Source organism: Monomorium pharaonis, chromosome 6 (assembly GCF_013373865.1).
Source record: "Monomorium pharaonis isolate MP-MQ-018 chromosome 6, ASM1337386v2, whole genome shotgun sequence".
Classification (NCBI taxonomy): Eukaryota; Metazoa; Arthropoda; class Insecta; order Hymenoptera; family Formicidae; genus Monomorium; species Monomorium pharaonis.
The window spans coordinates 6,436,921-6,458,804 of NC_050472.1; the positions used below are offsets into that span (position 1 = coordinate 6,436,921).

At 35.6% G+C, this 21,884-nt stretch overlaps 2 protein-coding genes across 5 annotated transcripts in view; one reads left to right on the plus strand and one right to left on the minus strand.

Annotated features, from left to right (window-relative positions):
- Positions 1-21,884, minus strand: part of LOC105829439 (GATA-binding factor A) — an 80,917-nt gene that overhangs the window by 45,508 nt on the left and 13,525 nt on the right. The window lies entirely within an intron of this gene.
- Positions 605-4,668, plus strand: LOC105828670 (F-box/LRR-repeat protein 4). 2 transcript variants are annotated; one of them, XM_036288196.1, is made up of 5 exons: positions 605-1,060; positions 2,817-3,045; positions 3,138-3,498; positions 3,573-3,912; positions 4,064-4,668. In XM_036288196.1, the coding sequence occupies exons 2-5, from the start codon at positions 2,980-2,982 to the stop codon at positions 4,386-4,388; spliced, it is 1,092 nt and encodes a 363-aa protein (XP_036144089.1). In that variant the 5' UTR covers positions 605-1,060; positions 2,817-2,979; the 3' UTR covers positions 4,389-4,668. The 2 variants fall into 2 exon arrangements, with proteins under 2 accessions (XP_036144089.1, XP_036144090.1); XM_036288197.1 differs by lacking the exons at positions 2,817-3,045; positions 3,138-3,498; positions 3,573-3,912; positions 4,064-4,668 and adding an exon at positions 1,922-2,712.

Sequence of the window (21,884 nt, forward strand, 5' to 3'; positions counted from 1 at the left end):
GATAAACGCGTGGAGTCTCATGGCATGCTATGCTGTCCGGTTGCTCAACTTTATTTATTAGCAATAATAGTAAATTAATTCTTTGACCAATAAATGTTTTGAACATATCAATAAAACTGATTTGCCTATACGGTTTGCATCGGATCATAATGATGAGTATAATGTTTTTATTAATTTAATATTCTCAGCTCATATAAACTGCGTGCCGACAATTTCATCAATCTTGAAACACAGTTACTAAGGTAAATATTGATGCTCAGAAGCATCAATGCTTTCACGGAATAATGGGAAATTTAAACCTTGACAGAGGTTTTCTTGGCAATAAATTATTTACAGTTTTTTGAGTAAGGGGGGATTTTAAGGCGCTTTTGGGCATTGATATCTAGCTTAGTAACTGTGTTTCAAGACTGACGAAATTGTCGGCGCGCAAGTTATATGAGCTGTAATTATTGACTTAATAAAAAAATTAATAGAAAAATTATATTTATCACTAAAATATGATGTAGACTATATAAGCAATCTCATCTTTATTGATATATTTATTTATTAATAATTGAGTAAATAATAATCCCAGCCAAAATTAGTAAAAGAACTAACAGTTATCTTTTATTCGTTAAAGTATTAACTAATTATTCTGGAACTCTCTATACAGTTTATATTATAGACTTTCAATACTGATAATGACTATCATTGTAGTCTAAAATACCCATATTGCATAGAATATTTCAGTAACATTTTTTAATTGTTTTTGCAATAATATTAAAATAATTTATGGATATTTTGACATATTCTAAAAAGAAAACCATTATTATTCATACCTTTTATCCTTTTTCAGAGAAAGAATATAATGTCTACTTGTCGTCCGTTACATTATGATAATCTTAGTAAATATCCCTATATCGACAAATCCGTATCCATTCTTGATACAGATTTCAAGAATATTAAGATGAATATAGATTTTGTTTATCAATTTGTAAAAAATAGTTATCAATATGACGCTATTGATAATTATAACAAATCTTACATTACTGGCATAATTGGACCACCTAGAATGAACTATGTAAGTGTTATAGTCCTTTAAATACTACAATACAATAGAATCTTTATAATAGAACATCTCATTGACACAGGAAGAGATAGAGGTAGCAAACCCCAGGTAAACATAAGTTATGGTAGTCATTCATTGATGCATTTACCTTACGCATGCTCTTGTAAAATTTATATATATGGTGCTGCCACTTTCAATGGTTACTGTAACGAGAAAATGAATTATTGAAAATGAGTTAACAGAATACTGGGTGATTTTAATTCAGTGTGTACTTTTAGTATCATACAGGTAGTGTGCATTTTAATGGTCAATTACCCTTTTACCTAAAATATACACAAACGCACAAGAAAGCAGATTATAATTAAATAACTGTAATTATTAATTTCTCAATTATATAATTATAAAGTATTAATAGTATTAATTATATAAATTATTATTTTTTAATGGTCTTTTGAATTTTTTGTTTATATGTTATGTTTTGATTACGTTCATATAAATCAATAAGAAATAAAAATATTATATCAAAATTATTATATTTGCTAAGCGAAAGACGAGATCAAATTATTACGTCATAATGACGTTACAAAATGACGGGCAAGAAATAAGACCAAAATATTATGTCATAACGTCTTCATTGATCGTCAGTATAACGTCATTTAAAATTAATGGTCGCTTTTCGGTTATATGGCATCATTTGGATTGGACCAACGTGATCAAAATTTGACGTCAAAATGACTTATGTTTGCTACCTGGGATGTGACTTAAAATGCATACTAATGCACCTGTATATTTACATTGTTGCACTGTAACTACATTATTTTAATTTCATGCTACAAAATAATATAATAGGTATTTAAAAAAAAACTTTTTTAGATATCTCACTCAACAATCGGTGTATCTCCCAATGCAAGATTCAATGTACCATTATCTGCGAATAATTTTACGGAGCAGAATAGAATAAATCAAATCAGTGTGATCAATCAAAATTTTATCAGTACGTAATATTTGAATTAATGTATGAGATATAACTGGGAAAATATATTTCTGTTTAAAAAATTCTAATTTTTTTTTAAGCTATCGAGTATCATAAAGCGGTATATCCAATCAGAATTACTATATACGCAAAATATAAATTAACACGCATGATTCGTATTTGGGCTCAAAATTATGATAATCAGTGGTTTTTAATATATGATGAATCAAACATGGAACACTTACGTGAAAGTGTTATTGTCAAGGACACTCTAATATTATCCATATATATACATCACTGTTACTTCAAAATCAAAATATTCAGACTAGAATTAAATAAATTATATATATTGGACGGGCTATTGGACTGCACAGAGTTAGATGCTGTGATGCTTGTTGGTATATCAGAACTGATACTTCCTAGAAGTCCTGGACGAAATATGCGTGAACTATTACACGTTATTTCGAAAATGCTATAAATTAACACCAACATTATATATTAAACAATATACATTAAACAATGTAAGCAAATTGTCCCACTTAATTAGGTGTTGGTGTTTTGAATGTGATCAAAGTAGAATATTGAATGGAATACCAGAGCATGCAAACACTTCGCTATCATATGCACATCCACATAACACATGTGTTCTTCATTTGGATATATACTGTCTTCAAAAAAATTTGCATAAATATTGTGTTACTTGCAAAAGGTTAATAAACTTCGACATCAAATAATATTCAACCTTTCCTATTATTTACAAATGAAAATAACATTATTTCAACGTTATATTTACAGCGATGTGATAGAGAGTTTTCACAAGAATCAGCTCGGGCATAAGCAAGTATCTCAAGAATTAAATAATTATATTTACATAGATGATTATACACGTTTACAATTTTATAAACAAGGCTACAAGGGTTGCCTTTCAATCAAAGATTACTCGACTTATGAGAAATTTATGGAAGATCTTAAACTCTTATGGGATAAATCCAAGGAATCACGTGATATCTTTTCTCTGCTTTCTGTAAAGTATTTTATTAAGAAGCCTGTTTCTTATAATATTTATTGTAATGGTATATTCTGTAAATTATTATATTTTATGTTGTATTTTTGCAGGACGAAATAATGTTGAAAATATTACATAATTTAGATATGAGATCATTGTGTCGCATAAGCAGAGTTAATAAACGCTTCAATAATTTATCGCGGGATCTTTTCCTTTATACAAGTTTAAACATACGTAATATATACTTTACATATTGGCGCGCTAATCTTTCTAATTTATTTGATTATTTTACGCCCAGATGTAAACATTTGACATACTTAGATCTGTCATTTTGTTACTTTGATGTTTGGAAATTTATTATATTTTTGTCCACTTGTGGTACGCTGTTAAAACGTCTAATATTAAGTTCCTGTCAATCTATCGATGACTCTGCTCTACTTGAAATTTCAAAGACGTATCAAATATTAGAAGGTATAAATATATACAACCGTTTTTAAAAATACGGGTAAATTGTACATTAATTAATACATATATATGTATTTTAGATTTGGATCTAAGTATGTGTGGTCTCATAAATGATGAAGGATTTTCCCATCTCGAAAACTTAAAGTGTCTGAAACGTTTACATCTTGCAAAGATACACAACATACAAACAGAAACTCTTCGCAGAATACTGCAGAGAAATCGACAGATGCGTGACTTAAATTTACAATCTACAGAGAGAAATTTAAACATAGACCAGGTTGCTATAGAATTGAAAAATTCATGTTTAAATTTGAAAAGAATAAATTTAAATAATGCATATGGTAATTTGACATCAAAAGATATTAATACTTTTGCTGATTGCAAGAATCTACAGGAAGTAAATTTTGGATTCATTACCACGTACGTATATGACATTAGAGTTCCTTTAAAACACATATTACTATATTCTTTATTCAAATTGTATTACACGATTCTTTTGCGTGCATCTTCAAATAGATATATTATTCTTTCCTTTGAAGGGTTGTAATAATCGTATAATTTTTGTTTGCAGTTTTAAAAATAGTAGAGAGTACTATTCCCGAAATGATTTATCGGAACTATCGAACAGCTTCCGTAGACTGTTCTCTTCTTGCCAATGTTTGGAAAAAATCGACTTGTCTTCCTATTATGGTTGTGATAACTCTATGAATTTGGAAATGTGCGAAAATTTAAAATATTTGAACTTGAGTGCAGCACTGACACATAATACATGTTTCAAAATTTTGCAATGTAAAAAACTGGAAATAATCAATCTTCGCTATATAAGGGGTATTAATTATAGCTTAATTAACCAATGGAGAGAAAGATATCAGAATGTAATTTTTATCTATAAATAATAAATTTGCATAAATGGCATAAACGAGTATCTTAAGAAATAATCCTTGAATATATTTATATGAATATCCCTTAACCCTAAGATTCCTCTTTTAAAAAATTGCCTGGGGTAGTATTACCCCACGTTATGTATTTTATTAAAACTTTTACAAAGCTCTACGCTTTTTTTAGAATATTCCAATGATGTTATCTTAAACAAGGGCCGCCCTACTAAAAAAATTCTTTTGAGATCATAAATGAGAAAATTTAGATTTATATTGAAAATTACATTATATATATATAAGTACGAGAAGAGAAACAGTAACATAATTACGATTGTAACATGTATATATTGTTGTAACTATATTTCTGTTAGTATGCTAATAATTTTATACATATATGCATTAACAAATATCTTTGTCGTAGGTGTAGCTTCAACATTCAGAGACTTGTAATTTTCTTAATTTTTCATTAATAATAATAATAACATTTTTCGAATCGAGAAAAATGTACGCTCTTTCTGACATCTGAATTATGCGTGCAAGATTGGATAAGAGCGGGTCGTTGCAAAAAAAAAACATTATTGACAAGGATAAAATTAATAAACACAATGACAAAAACGGCGAATTTCAAATTTTGATGTGCTCACAATGGCAAAATTTCTGATTGCGTGCTCGCCGCGCGACATTCCGGCCAACGAAGATGCATTAAAGTAAGATGGGAGTTCAGCGTGAAGTTTTATTGAGATTTAATGGAGTTATCGAGTTCTCTCCTGTCCTGCTCTCCTCTTTCTTTTTCTTCTTCTTCTTTTTTCTCTCTCTCTCTCTCTCTCTCTTTCTCTTTCTCTTTCTCTTTCTATTCATGCCGTCGGGACGAGGCTGCTCATGCGTGCGAATTTATGGCCTACGCTGATGACTTACCCTTGGCCGCTGTGAGAATCCGCCTAAGGGTGAGCGAGACACGGTCGTAACTATCGGCTGATCGCGAGCCGATCACGCAGGTAATATTGCGCGCGGCGATACAATTTAACTTTTCAATGTGCGATTACATTGGCGCCGCAAAAAAAAAGACCAGGTACATGAAGTACACGCAATGAGAATTATGCATATCTAGATTAAAGATTGCTTAATTCAAATAAATACGTTAGTAGTACTATTCAAATAACTATTCCATATCAAATCAGTAATATTTATTTCAAACACGTATTGTTTACTTGTTCAATGTAAATAAGTTATTTGAATAGTAATAACATGTTTATTTGAATCGAGCAATCTTTTCTATCGCTGTGCATTTTATTACAAATATAAAAAGTATTAGTAAAAAAATTATTTATTTCTAGCTTTAAAACAGGTTTAGAATTACAAAGCCGCTCTTTTACAAAGTAAATTAGTTGAATACATAAATAATAAAAATGTACGACATTCAAATCCGAAAATTTCGAATCTGAGAGGTTTGAATATGAATCATGTATATTGACAATTTCATAAAATCATATTCAACTTACTTTATTATTTTTTCTTTATATAGAAATCTTTTTTTATTCTCCATATATTACTATACAATTTACCCTAATTATCGTGTTAATTAAGAATTACATTCAAATCGGCATTTAAAAAATTTTGATTTGCACAAAAAGTAAAGAAGTAAAAAAGTTTTTTTTAAAAAGCAAAAAAATTGTTTAAATAATTTCCCTATTTTTGTCTTATTTTTGTAGAATTTAATCTATATTTTTGTTTCGATAAGAGTACAATTTTTATCTACAAAAATTCGAAATCTTGAAATATGCAAAACTTTTAAGAACAATTCTGATGGCTTTTATGCAGCTTCCCAAGGAAAATTCTGATCCGATTAATACACGAGATTGTACCCGCGGGATACAAAGCTGCTCCGTTGACACGAAGACGTAATTAATTAATGTCGCGCATGATCAATCGCGAATTAACGCAGATCGATGATGGAGATACGTTTATAAAACGTTCTTCAGGTGTAATGATACTCTTGACTTATGCACGGGAGACGTATAATCAGTCTATCATTTCATCTCCTTCGGCGGTCGATAATTTCAGGCGTATCCCATAAAAAAATGAATGTCGAGAAGAATTTTGTTTTTTTTATAACTGCTACCGAAGAGAAACAAATACGATTATTTTAATGGCAAAAAATATGACGGGTGTGTACATGTAAATGAGAATTAATAAATGGAAATGTGTATATATCTTGATCTAACTATATCGTAATAACGTTTACAGTGAACGCGAAGCGATATTAAATGTAAATTCGCGCGGGAGGAGTCGCGACTTCCTCGACGATTACCAATGACGTCGGATCGAGAACGTCGACGTATCGCCGATATAACGAATGTCGGCATTACGGGGCGAGTACAGCGCTTGCGCTCATCTGAGTGCTCGCGATATCGCCGGAATGCCGGGCGATACGTACTCTATCGTATCGTAAATCCTATCGGAGAGCTGCCGTAGGATTCAGAACGCGCGGTCGGCAGCCCTTTGCCTTTCTTCGCGATGCGTGGCAACTGCCTCGTTTCGAAGCTTCGCTTTGAAGGAGACAGCTATCCGTAATTACGCAAATAAATCTAGTAACACTCTTGAACAACCGCGAGGTTTTCATGTTATGCAGAAAAAAAGTTAACATCAATCATTGTCTCATATGTAAGCGAAAATATAGAATCTTCTTTAAAGAGTTTGATAATTTTTAATTTTAACAAAATATTGTATCTTTCTTTCAATATTATTATAATAATTATTTAAAGAGTACAGCATGTAATTGTTTCGATGACAATAGTAATAAAAGTAACAATAAATATTGTTTTCTTCATTATAAAAATGTACACGGAGAGAATTTTCTCTTAAAAATTACCCTGAAAATCGTGGTAATTGTGAGACAACGTAAACCTTGGAAAATTTTACCATACTTTTAATAAAATTTACAAAAATTTAGTAAAGTTTAGTAAAATTTTAAGAAAATTTGGCTAAGTTTTAGTAAATTTTACTATACTTCTAACAAAATTTACTAAAACTTAGCCAAATTTTCTTAAAATTTTACTAAACTTTACTAAATTTTTGTAAATTTTATTAAAAGTATGGTAAAATTTTCCAAGGTTTACGTTGTCTCACAATTACCACGATTTTCAGGGTAATTTTTAAGAGAAAATTCTCTCCGTGTACATATATATTTTTTTATAAAATTGTACAAAATTTATGTTCGTTTAAGATTATTAAATTCTTTAAAAAAGATTTTATATTCTTGTACACTGAGAAAATAATTTTTTATAAATATTTTTACTTTATTTGTTTGAATTTACTTATTTTATTTATTTTATTTAAACAACATAACGTTATACAAAATATTACCTTTATTAATTGAAAAAAATTTATTGTTTCATTAAATGAAACAATATTATTAATAAATAAACAAATAAAAATAACTTGTTTTGTTCAACTATTTCTAGAAACATGTATTTCTTTGCTTTTCATCAATTTTAAATCCTTTGTGTATATAATGATTGTAGCTTTGAGATTAGTTTCTTTTCAGCGTATCGGTAGAGAATTTTTTGTTTTTCACGTTGAGCATGCGGAATAAAAATTCTATTCTACATTTTCGACATCTTTGTTCAAAAAATCTCATTCCCTTTTCAATTGCACTGTAAGTCGCACTCCATCTTACGCATAAAAAGGTTATTTACTTTAATAATTACAAAATAAGTCGATCGCGAGCTACGAGAGACATTCCTGCGAAACTATCAGGAGGAACTGCGGCTCGCGCAATTAGCGGCTCGCAATAATTTAAGCGGCTTCAATTAATGCATCTGTATACGCGCACTGGCGATGAGAAGCGCACCGCTGAGCTTCGCGGAGATAGGCGAACGAGCGGAGCTACTTTTCGCTCCTTCCCAGGCCAGTAATTAACACCACGATACCCCTCGATTGGTCGTACGTATGTTCGTCAATTCGTTGAATTCTTTATCAGTTAGACTTTTTAATCGCGGTATGCGATTTTGCAATTTTCTTTGTGAAATTATTTTGATTCGCAAAACAGACGAATGTTATGGAGATCAAGACACGTGGCGATGTCTGGTTCGCACGAATAAAAAAGCCGATTTTTGTGACATAATAGGAGTGCGCGTTGCAATTTCTGCAGCTGCAGAGGCGACGGACGGAGAAACGGTGGCCGCGCGAGAGAGCCTCATCGAAATAACGATAATGGCCGACGTGTACGTTACATATCTCATCCCCCTCGATGTAGAAACAGTTATATCCTCGCGGGACGAACGACGGCTCCCGCGGATTTATGGAAGTGGACGGACGGTGGTGGCGGCGGCGGCGGCGGCGGCGGCGCGCGAGCGTAAAATGCAAGCATATGCATATGTACATATATATATGCGCGTACGCGTGCATATATTTGCGCATCGTCGTGCGCCGGCCGGCCGGCTCACCTTCCTTCACGGCGAGAAGGAGGTGTTTGCATTGGCCTAGTGCCGAGGTGCGTTCGCAAGACGAAATTAATTACCCCGTCCTCCGACGTAACGGGTCTTCGGCCGATACCCAGCGAGCGAGCAAGAGAGAGAGAGAAAGAGAGAGAAAGGATAAAGAGAGACGAGAGGAAAGATGAGAAAAACAGAGAGAGAGAGAGAGAGAGAGAGAGAGAGAGAGAGAGAGAGAGAGGGGGAGAGGGAGAGAGAGTCCGGTCGACGCTGCGTCCCGATACGATTTTATCAGATTTTATTGCGGATTTACAGTTGCCGGAAAACAGCGGGGCAAGCTGCGCTTGCTTTCGCGTGAGTGTCGGGATTAGCCGCGGTAATCGGCCGTAAATCTGACGTATGACACTCGGCGCCGGTCCCCGGGTGTCGATCCGCATGTGGATCGAATTGCGATCGGGATCGAGTGTCGCTCGGAAGAAAAATTCACGCCCGTCGTCGCTCGTTTTCTGTTCGTTTGCATGTCCTGTCCTAACGATCAGGACTATTTTATATTACATTAATATAAAGTAGATTTGAATTTTATCTGAATCTTGAACTGAATTATATATCTCGCCAGTTAAGGTTAAAATTTATTTATTTGCGTCGTTTTTACCCACTTACCGGCGAAGTAAAGATCATACAGTTATTTTCATAAAGTAGTTTTGCTGAAGACTAAAAATTCAGATACAGATCTGAAAATAAATATTGTTGGGTCATCAAAGAGATTACGTAGAACGCTGAAACGAAAAAAAGAACGACGCTGCAAAAAGTTTTGGTATTCTAGCAGCTTGAGCAGTCCACATAATTAATTTAACTGTTTAATAAAAGAGAAAAAATTTATAAAAAAAAATTTGTAATCAATTATAAATGGAGACCAAGTATATCTTAAAATAATTTTCAGTGCCATCAAATATAAAAATATACGTATAATTTAATTAAAAGATAAAATTAGTCGACGGCTAAAAATAAAACTTTCATTCTCTTCTGACCGATGTTCGGGAACATCGAGGCGAGAGTATCGATTACCTACACGATGCCACGTCGTTAACATTCCTAGCGGCGTATCGTCGCCTATAATTATGAGAAGCGAGATACTTTTTAATTCACGCCGTGCAATGTACTTGGTCGTGGCAACGTACGACTCCACGAGTCCGCGCCAAATCATTTATTATTATACGCGAGAGGGGGGGGAGCTACGCAGATTAAAACCCCCCGATCCTCTCGATCTCGATTCCTGACGATTCGCGCGACTAATTGGCAATACCTCGATCGTTCTCGCTCGCGTTTAATCGTTCGCAAGTAGCACCGTATGAGCTCCCGCGGACCCTCGCGCAATAATTATGCATGCAGCACGCTCTGCAACGTGCGGCAATAAAGGCGCAGATTGGGACGAACTCATTGATTCTGAACAGGCGACCTTCCGAAAGAGCTCCAATTCGCTAGACTATTCTTTTTTTTTGTATACACATTTACTGATATATATGTGTGTGTGTGTGTGTGTGTGTGTGTGTAGCACACACACATACGCGCGTGCTTGCTTCCCTCGATGTTTGGCAGAGACCAGCTCCAAGGCGAAATAAATTCTCTCACTAACACACACACACCCGCTCTTTCCCTCACTAGATCTCTCATATTCGGAAAGCGCGATCGTGCGCATATACACACGCACACACGTGGGCGCATCTCGGCTTCCAGCGAGCCGGCCGAAGGTGTTGTTATAATTTACGATTATGCCGGCTATACGTAGCGCGAGCGAAGAAATAGCGCGGCCAACCGGACAACTCGCGCCACACGGACAAATGACCCGCGGACATCGAAGAAACGCTGGGGCGTTTGTCCTGCCCTGCTAACGACGTCGTCGTCGTCGTCGTCGTCGTCGAGGTCGATGGAAGGCGGAGGCGTGTTAAAAGGTCCGACCCCTCTCGGTTAAGGCGATAATTAATCTCGCGAGTTAATGGCGACGTGTATATCGTCCTTCGGGGCGTTCGCTCTTTTTTTTTCTTTTTTTCTTTTTTAAGTGGATTTTACTTGAGTTTGGAGAAATCGGCGACTTGGTGCCGAGACTGCCCTGTCTGTCGGGGACATTAAATTTTAATGCATTTCCTCGATCGGAGGCGACGGCCAGCTGCTCGACGCTCTGTTGCCCGATACGTTTATTTGAGATGGCCTTAATTGTACATAAGGAAATCGAAACGAGCCGCTTCCTAAATTAAATATTGCGTCTTTGTAGGATCTATTAAAATGGTATAATTAATACTGCGTTAAGATGTCATTAAGTCTTCTAGATCTGATTTATTTGTCGCTGTTTAATTAATTCAGTAGATTTTCAAAAGGGTTTTGGACTCTAAAAATTCTCGTACATTTTTTAAATATTAAGAATACGATTTTATATGACTTGAAATGTTTTTTTTTTAATTACTTTTTTGTACATGTCTGAATTTGAAGTAAAATTGGCAAAATAGGAAAGTTAACTGGGTTAAAATATCCTTAGTTAAATCTTAAATTGAAAAGATTAAAGCTCATGTCATTTAAACTTATTACAGTTTGAAATTTCAAATAAATAGCTTATATATATTAAACAATAAATATCTATAATTATTATTATATAGTGATACTATAAGTATCACTATATAATGTAGTCTAATGTATGACAATAAATTAGTACGACACGAATGAAAATAAATAGAAATTATTAAAAGAAAAATATTAAATAGGACATACGGATGCAAGAACCAAAACGTCAAATCAGATGTTGTTCTTCAGAAATGAAACCAAAATGTAACGTAAAATTATGTACCCATATAATTGACACTTCCAGAAATGATATACGCCTGTTACATCCAAAGGCAGAAGAGTAAAACATTTTCCTACGTTGCTAGTGGACAGTTGGCAGGTACGTCGACAGTTATAACGCGAGAGATCGTTTGCGGGATCGTTTAGACGAGTATCCTTAAATAACGATCATAGGTACGTAACTAATGTAGAGAGAACGAGAGAAACACGGGAAGCAGACAAATATAAATATGTCCTGGAGGTTTCTTGCTTCAAGTAAACGCTCGTAATTATGAGAAAAAGTAACATATATTATCGTATGTTTATATTCCAGGGAGATGTGCGATTAGTACTCATTATGACGTGTATCCCGGATAAATATTAAAACGCCACTTGTATATATATATATATATATATATTGCTGTAGGACGAGCGACGGAAAATTATTACGCGGGCATAATCTTTACTTGTAGGAACCAGTCCATTGTACAGCTTTAAAACTGCAATAATTATTAGTCTTTACAATCTATAAAATATATAAGTCTATAAAACCATAGAGAAGAGGAAAAGATTTTTAATTACGTCGAATATTATTTACATTTGATTTGCACATACTCACTTCAGCCATTTGCACTTTGTACTCAATTTATGATGTTAAATGACAAGAGTATGAGATGAGCAAGTTATTTACGTGGACATTTTGTATTAAAATAATGTACCTGGCCATAAAATGCTATTCCTATTTTATTTATATTAGCACTATTTTGGGTGAAAACTCACCTACATATTAAGCATTTTTTGCACCTTTTTACGTCTTTTTTTTAGGTTGAGAGGTGTTAAAATAATTGAACACTGTTTTGCAGTAAAAAAAATATTTTAAGCTACCAAAATTTCAATAACAAGAACTGTGTTAAACTTAAATTGAGACTTGGGTAAAAATTCACACGCACACACACGCACACACAGTAGCATTCCCGTATAATGGAGTTCGGGATCGCGTGTCCCGGTATCGATCGATAAAAACGTACAATTTCTAATTAATGCAGCGGGAATATCTCTCTGCAGTCCGCGCGCGAAACCGATGTCATTAGGGAAGCGCTCGGGCGGCAAAACCGGCGACGGTGACGATTTTCGGTAAATATCGGAGTGCCTCGACGGCACGGCGCGGCGGATGAGCTCTCTCGCGCCGTTCCGTTCTGCTCGTAACTCTCGTCGTTACGAGCGTACACGCGCGTGTAACTACAACTCACGTGTCTCGCAGGTTACGTATAATCACTTACCGAGGAGAAACAAGCTTGTCCTTATAGGCATACCGGGTGTCACCGGAGCGTATAGAGCTGCGGCGGCTTCGGAGGAGGAGATGGGTGCGGCTCCCCCGAGAGAGAGCTTTGAGAAGCGTTTAGAGGAACGCGTCCGCCGGTCATTGCCCAGGCGAAGGCGCGTTAAATTAATGCCACTGCGGCTCCGAGCTCGTTTCAATTTATCCGGGCAAGGCGCGAGGAAGAACGAAGAGAAAAAAGAAAAGAAACGAGGCGAGAGGGCGAGAGAGAAGGCTCCGCCGTCGTCCTCGTCGTCGTCGTCGTCGTCGATGATGGTCGTCGTCGTCGTTCGGAAACCAGCTCTCGCGAGAACGAGCGTGACCGCACATGTCGATTTTTCTACGTGGGTATTACGTTTTGCCCGCGTAGTCGGGAGAGACTTATATGTATATTATACACTGAAAACTTTCTGCCGCGGTGACTTTTTAACTGCCATGCTCAAGCTTGTGCTCCCGAGTGCGTTCGAGCGTTTGTCCTCGAGCTGTGAATCAATGAACATCGATCTTTTTCCCCGAATCTTTAATTTCTGGTTTAAAAAGCAAATGCTTACCCTTGACAAAGATAAAAATCTTTTCACATCTTTTTACCGAGATAATCAGTAATCCAGCCTGGAATAGAAGTGCAGAGCATTCACGAACGAGATTCGAACATTTGTAGAAACAACGACAGTAGGCTTCGCATTACTTCATGAGTTTTTTCTTCTTCTCTTTTTTTTTTTTTTGATTGCTCATTGACTGATCCACTCGATTCCGAGCCTCTCACGAAATTTTATGTCGCTAATACGGTACGTACAGGGCGAAACCAGTTTGTCGGCGCTTTCGAGCGCGCCTCCAAGGCGGCGACGTCGGATGTCGGGGACAGCGGACAAGATCCCGGAAAGCGTCGCTCGGACCGGATCAAAGGGAACAGCCCGGATGAAGACGAAGGGGCAGGCGCGGCAGACGCGCGCGAGCGAGAGGCCGAGGGGACGGCCGCGTGAAAAAAGGAGAAGAGAGGATTAACGGACAGCTCCCTGAAAATTACATCGTCGGCTAATGAGACGTCGTGGGCCCCGACTTCGGAGTCGAGGGGAGCGGGAGAAAGAGAGAGAGAGATCTAGAGGGACGCGACTACGGACTACTTCGGATAGTAAGAAACGGAAGAGGATCGGCCAGTTCTCCCGAGTGCAGGTGTGCGCTTAATCCTCCCGTCGACAGTCCGCAGCTCGATCTCTTTCATTGTTTTTGCTCTGTTTGTTAAATAGCGAGTCCGAATTATCGCGGTGCCAGTTTTAACACGTCAGCCTCCGAATTTTAGTGCAATTACTGCCCCTTCGGAATCGGTCGTTTCATTAAGATAAAGGCATTCGTCACTTTGCAACACACCGTTTGCTTAATTGTTATTATTAATCTAATATTATATAATATCTAATCTATATAATCTAATATTAATCCATTTATGTTATTATCGCCAGCTTCTATCATTTTGTTTGAGTTACAACATCGCGGTATTTTTAAGTGTTCGCAAACTTTTGCGATTGGCTTCGGTCGATAAAGGCGCGTCTAATCGATCTAAATTCAAATAGCGCGAAGTTTATTCGTGCAACAAATTATGCTGGCTATATCGCTCGTGTAAGCGTGCGCGATCTTAAACGTGCGAGACGATCGTTATTGATCTTATCGATCGCGCCGGCCGGACAGCGTAGCAACATTATTATTGCAGAGAGTCATCGCGATTCTTATCGATTCATAAAATTATTAATGGTCATTTTATGATCTCCGGTGAGCACGAACGCGGTGCCCAACAAATGGAGTCCGTGTGTTCGAAAGTGAACCAGTGGATCAATCTCATTTTCAATATATAATTCTATATATATTCGTCGCGTGAGAATTTACTGTCTGTTTCACCGTATCTCTTTGTATTATTTTAATTATAGTCTTAATGCTGTGTTAACATTTTTTATACAAAATGTAAAAAGAAGCAAAACACTATAAATACAAGGGAATAGTTAGAAAAATTAATGTAAGGGAGACCAGATTGGTTGGCACAAGAGCCAAGTTGGCAATAAGTTCCGTTTATATATTTGTAGCGAAAGAAATAATGAAATAGTTATTGCAAAATATAGAAACGCAAAATTGTCTGTAGTCGCAGTTTACATTATTTTCTAAAGATGTAAAAGCAGATGTCAAAAACGTAAAAACTCTTCCTCATGGTCAATCAAGAATCAACTGTCATTGAAATAAAAAGACGGAAAGAAAAGATATACTGTCAGTTATAATTAGACATGTAAAGATGTAACTTTGTTAATGTTAAGCAACGAAATAAAAATTTTTTTATAACATGAATACTATTTCCAAAATTTTATTTAAATTAAACAGGTTATAATAGAAAGAGAGAAAGAGAAAGGAAAAATGATTCAAGTAAAAAGAAAAAATTTTTTGAGCGTTTCAAAATTTCATATTATAATGTTTCTCAATTTGAAAAAATAAATCAAAGTTACATATTATTAATTAAAAGTTTTTATTCGAGTTCTATTTAATTGAACACACTCTTATGAGACTTTTATTCACTCTACAATATTTTAAGGACATAATTTTTTTCAAAAAATTTTCTACATTTAATTCTGAAAATGACACATGTGGCGTATCATAAAAATAAAGAAATAAAACTACATCTATATAAAACATTAACATGCATAATATTAAATATTACATAGAAAACAGCTGATCAAGCGCATAAGAATTGACGCGCAACTAGAGATTTGCAAAGATATTCGCCGTTTCTTGTCCTCTTCATCAGCTCGGCTAACAACCCTGTTATATCCTCAATTTACCCGATAGCTCCCTACGTTGTTATGCACGACCATCGGAATCGGCGCGTAACACGATGCGAGCGCATAGTGCTCGAATTCCTATCTCGCGCGCGTATCTCTGCACCGGGCTCCGCGACTTTACTCGCCGCTCTCGAGTTTCGGGAGCGGGCGCGACGCTCGCGGACCTGATCGCGCGATAATTCCTTCCGCTACCGGATTGTTTCTTACCGCGAGGAAAGAAAGGAGGAAAAAATGCGCTCCGTGGCCTCTTCCTCCCGGCCTTGAGAAAACCGGGCGATATAATCCCAGATCGTATCTAGGACGATCGACGTGGGCGAAGCTCATGTGTGTGTGTGTGTGTGTGTGTGTCCGTGTGTATGTGCACGGGTTTCTATGCGCATAGGTGCGGTGCAGTTTCCGACCTCTGTGAAGATGCCACGTCTTTTTAAGATTTAATATCGATTGAATTCTGATCGGTTTTTTTTTCTCCAAAGAGTCCTAGCGTTTCGGAGCGGCAAAAAGAGTTCCGACGATTAAAGAGAAATGCGGAGATACCAAGTGCCTCGCATTTTCGTTATGCACAGGTAACAACGAGCTTACCTTAATTATTTGCTATCATTTCGAACATTGAGAGCACAATCGTTGAAGCTCTCGAGATATTCCGGAGCTTCGCTTTCATCTCCAACGTACAATGAAAACAGACTCGTGTAGGTTTATTCACGTGCACGCCGATGTTATTACGAGTCGCATCATCGAGAACTGGTCTCGAGTTCGTTGTTCCACTTTTGACTCTTGGGTTGCGGATATTTTTGACATTTTACTTCATAATTTGTTTAACATTGGATTTTTACGTAATCGAGGCCTGAGGTTGAAACGAAATGATCGAAACGCGGGCGAGCGCCTACTGCGTGATAAAATTAACAGTGACGAATATAAATGATCGAAGATATCTCGTTTAATCATCGAATATATCACTTAATATTAATATATCACATAATACGTTTTGATGTGAATTTTGCATCTATACTTATTAATAGAATAAAGAGGGACACTGATAAAAATTCTTTTTCATCGCCTAACAACTCAAGTGACTTTTCTTTTTAGTTTCATACTTTATGTTTTCCGATTCGTCTAAAAATCAGCATATGACAAATGACGCTTATTACAACGGGTAATAATGTTTTGATAAAAAAGATCATCATGATAATCGAATGATAGTCGTATCATCTACATTAATTTTTTAAATTAACTAGACACCACACACGTGCGCGCTATTTATCTTTATATTTTTTACTTTTTAAAAATAAATTGCGATAATTGTGCAGATAATTATTTATGCAAATTATTATTTGCTAATTTCACGATGACAGTCAACACTGTCACAATTTCACAGTTAAAATTCAATCGCAATGATAATTATTCTCGCAACGCAATCAAGTAAGCGCTGCGAGAAAACCAATCGGCATTGTGGAAAACTATCAACAATAAAATCAGTAACATCTCCTTTTTAAGACTGGATTAATCTACATTAATTTAATTTACCAAATTAACTCCTAATCACATTGATTTAATATGAAACACAATGAAGCTTTATGTATATGTCGTGGATAACATGTATTGACGAACACGATTATGATTCAATATCTAACTCGTCAATATAGAATCTTCTTTTAATTGATTATAACTTTTTTAACGTGATCTATGTGTGCCGTACTTTCCACAGCCTACGCGAGAGCGAGAAGACCGGGCACTTTCACCGAAAGATCTCCGAAATTCGCGAACTCTCGATCTTATATAATGATATCGAATTGACTCAACACGCCCACCTAAATTCAAAGGAACGAAGGCGACGCGGTATCCCGCGTTCATAACGGTTTCATATATCCTTCTCTCCGGGGCCGTCCCGGCGCGCACGAAATCCGCGCCCGAAGATTAAGGACGGGCCAGTACGCTTTGAGATCCTTTACCCGCTGCCCGCATGGATGTCGCTTAAATTTTGATTCCCTTCGCAATAACTACGCGAACGCGCGCCGGGCGGGCGGTGAATTTCGGGCCGCGCTTATTTCCCGCGTGTAGCGTGCCGAATCTCTCGGAATGCAGTTCGACATGTGACAGAAAGTGGATTCGATCCCGCAGGATCGGATCTTGCGCGCGAAGATCAGTCGAGGAACGACTCTCGGACGTCGTGGGCGGTATAGCATTTATTGAGGGGGGGAGGGGGCACCTAAGAGATTATTTAATTATTTCAACGCCAATTAAATTTGTAATTGTCAGTGGAACCATCTAGTTTGATAAAAAGATTTGACAAGAAGTAGCCAGTCTAATTATTATCACTGTTCTTTCTAAGCGTGCACATGCACGAAGAAAGTTTTCTCTTACAATTTATCTTTAAAATTATGCTAATAAAGAAATAACGTAAATTTCGAAAAAATTTACTATAATTTTACACGTAAAGAATTTTCTCTTAAAAATTATCCTGAAAATCGTGGTAATTGAGAACGAAGAATTTTACTATACTTTTGTCAAAATTTTGTAAATTTTACTATACTTCTGACAAAATTTACTAAAACTTTGCCAAATTTTATTAAAATTTTAGTAAATTTTGTCAAAACTATAGTAAAATTCTTCAAGGTTTACGTTGTTTAGGTTTTCAGGGTAATTTTTAAAAGAAAATTCTCTCCGTGTAATAAAATTTAGCTCAGTTTATTATTAATTTAAAAACTATAGTATAAAACTACGAAAAGTTTTATATAATAAAAAATTTTTTCCATGTGCAAAGTTTAAATGAATATCAAAAAGCAAGGAATCTGAATGAAGAGGTTATCGAGCTTTCTCAATTTCTTTAAGCTACGAGTTAGTCACTGGAGATAGAGTTATTTTTATTTCTGAGGAACCAAGAGATAGGCCCCGTCTTTTTCTCGTGTTTGAGACACGCTTAAATTCGTGCGTTATCCTCAGGTATATAAAGTATATAAAGTTGCACGGCGTGCCGTAATGCAACACGTTGGTTTTACGAACACGCGGGCAACGAGCACTTCTGCCGCGCCGAAGCGACCCCGGTGTAGCGATTGCACGAAAGCAATGGCGCTTATTTAAGGCTCGCAGCACGTGGGTAAGGGAGCATTGAAAGTACTCGCTGTCGAGTATCTAAGTGGTTTATGGATTTGCGGCGACGCCAAGTGCCTCGGCTGTCGGGGATAAATGCGAGTGTGCGGATGCGTATGATTATCCTAAAGGTTACGTGATTGCGCGATTGCGTCGCCGTTATGGTTGTTCCTCTTGCACGAAATGACAGCGAATAGTTCATAGCTTAAGATTTTACTGAACGTCAATTCAACTGGAAAAAGCCATTATGCATTTCGCGTTTCGTATTTTGTAGAGCCGCACGGATCGAGCATTTGTGAGGTCGAATACGAATTGAAATTGAATCAAACTTTCTCGATTTTATATTACATAGATATTAATTTTTATGTAATAAATGTAATTTATTAACATTGTAGGTCTTTTTTAACAAACGAAAAAATTAAACGCAGGAATTTTGGAAAATAAATACAAAAGTGCTATATAAAAATTTATAACTGACAAACATCAAAGTGTTATATTGATAAATAAGTATTACCTATCGTAAAAAAAATTATAATATTATTGAAGTAATGGTTTAGTGCACTTTATTAGGAAAATATAATAGACAGAGCAATGTGAAATTTTGTTTTAAATTTTATAAAATAAAACAATACTGATTTGTAAAATGTTAAAACTTTATGAAGACTATTGTCTATTTTGTACACAAATTTTCTGAATGTTTTATAAGATTTTGAAACGATTAAAAAATTTTGGAAATCAACAATTAGATACGAAAACACAATTGATACAAGATTGGTTATGATTAAAGTATAGTAGACAATCAATTCGAAATTATTGATGATTTGTTGAGTTTGAACCTTTTAGATTTAAAAATAAATCGAATCGAGTACACTGTAATTTCATTCGATTTAATTCATATAGTCCTCTCTAATATTTTATATTTTACGTTAAGAGAACACGTTTTTACGTTGTAATATTTTGTTTCTTATATGTCGACGAATGAAAAATTCGACAAAATACGTTTTCGATTAAATATGTTTTTGTCATCGACGCATCGACGTATTAAATAGAAATTTTACGGAGAATACGAAACGTGCGTACGGTTTGAGAAACGAGGGGAAGGAAGCAGAAGAGAGATTGAAAGGGTTCTCGGCGATCGGATCACGACACCGTCCTCTTTCCGAGCCAGGTTTTCTGTTGGGAACGAGATGAGACCCCGGGCGACAACTAATTAGGCCTAAAAAGCCAACGATCGCTTTCATAGTTGTGCCGCCTTGTATCCACCTACACACGACGCGCGTCCCTGTGCGTGCGCGTATACGGACGAGTAATTGTGAATGTATACGTCCTCGAGGACGTGTAAAGGATCTGGTGCCACTTCAGAGATCGGCGCAAGTGGTTCCCTTCTTCCCGTGAAAAAAAAAAAGACCGGCATGTTGGAGCGCTTTACCTCAAAGAGATTTATGAAAAGCGATGGATGTTTGGTAACAACTCCGAGTCATCTTTCCAATTGCATTCAAATACGAACACAATAGTGACGTACTTGACAATTAAGAAAACTTTAATATTTCAAAATTAACAATTTAAAGGAACATTTCAATGTAACAGGTTGAAATAGTAGACTTTTTTACATAAATTAAAAATACATTTTAAAAACATCCTCCTAATCTTTTAAAGTTGAATTCGCAAAAATAATGAAGTTACAGCTCGCTTAATGAGACACGTCAGAGTTCAAAACAGCAAGCTTTGATGGTAGACATAAATTTGTAATGGAGTCGATCTTTTTTTGGAAGTGGGCAAAACTCCGTCTGGAGCTTTGATCGTAAATATAATTCTCTATTCAGCTGTGTGCACGCGCGCGCGTGCATTTATCTCTAAAAGATAAATATTTATTTTTACACTTTTTATTATATATCTGCGTGTAGCATAGATATAATATAATTACCATAGCTTATCTGAAGGTGAAAAAATCATACCTAAATGCAGAATAAATATGCCTCTCAGGTTCAGTAGGCCAAATCCGATAATAATTTAGACTTTTGCCATGTGTTGAGCATAAACAAAAAATTGAAAATATTTATGTCTTATATAAAAAAAATATATATTTATCTTTAGGCTTATATTTTCTTATTCAAATTAAATTTTTAATTTTTTATAAAATATTCAATTTTTCGAATTTGATGTGCCGAATTTGATGTACTCCAAGATTTGTATTTCTACTTAATTTGGATGCAAGCTAAATGCAGTACAAAATCTCTATCCAAAAAGTATTATAGTAGTGATCGTAATGTAAGAGTTGCACGTCTACTTTTTGTATCAAGCAGCGAATTTAAATCAATCCAGGACAGTACTGTAGATTTTTAATTAATCCATCTTCTGGAGAGCAATGGCAAATCACCGTACATTTCTGTCAAGACAGTTACCATGGAGGATGCATAAGCATTAAATAAAATCCAAGATTTTTTACACTGACAGAAAAGGATACTTGATTTAAATAAATAGTTATTTGAATATACTAATAACAAATGTTATAAAAATAAATAATATTTATTTTAAATATAAGTAATATTTTTTATAATTTAGAAAATGTTATTTATTTGAAATAAATATTACTAATTTTTATAAAATATGTTATTAGTATTATTTAAATAACTATTTACTTGAATCAAGTATCCTCTTCTATTAGTGTAGTCATGAAGGATCGACTTGAACAGAAAGGGAATGTTTCTTTACAAGTATATTCCATAAAATTTATTTGGATATTATTTCCAACAGTTATCAGTTTTCTTTAAAAAAAAAAAATCATTTACTTTTAGTTAGAAACTGTTATCCCTAAAAGCTTCAGGGGGTTATTCATGACGCCCGCGCGAGTGCTTGAAGTTACCTAGAATAAAAGTGAAATGCAGGCGGAAGGTGGCCGGTCTCGTCATCAAAAAGATTAGGGACGACTGTTCCAAGCGGATGTGAAGTAATCGCCAAAGAGCACCCAGTAGAGCGATAACTTATCGTAAAGTGGCCGATAGCAGTATGTTCTGGTCTTACACAGCAAACTCGACTGAGTAATTTTTAAATGACG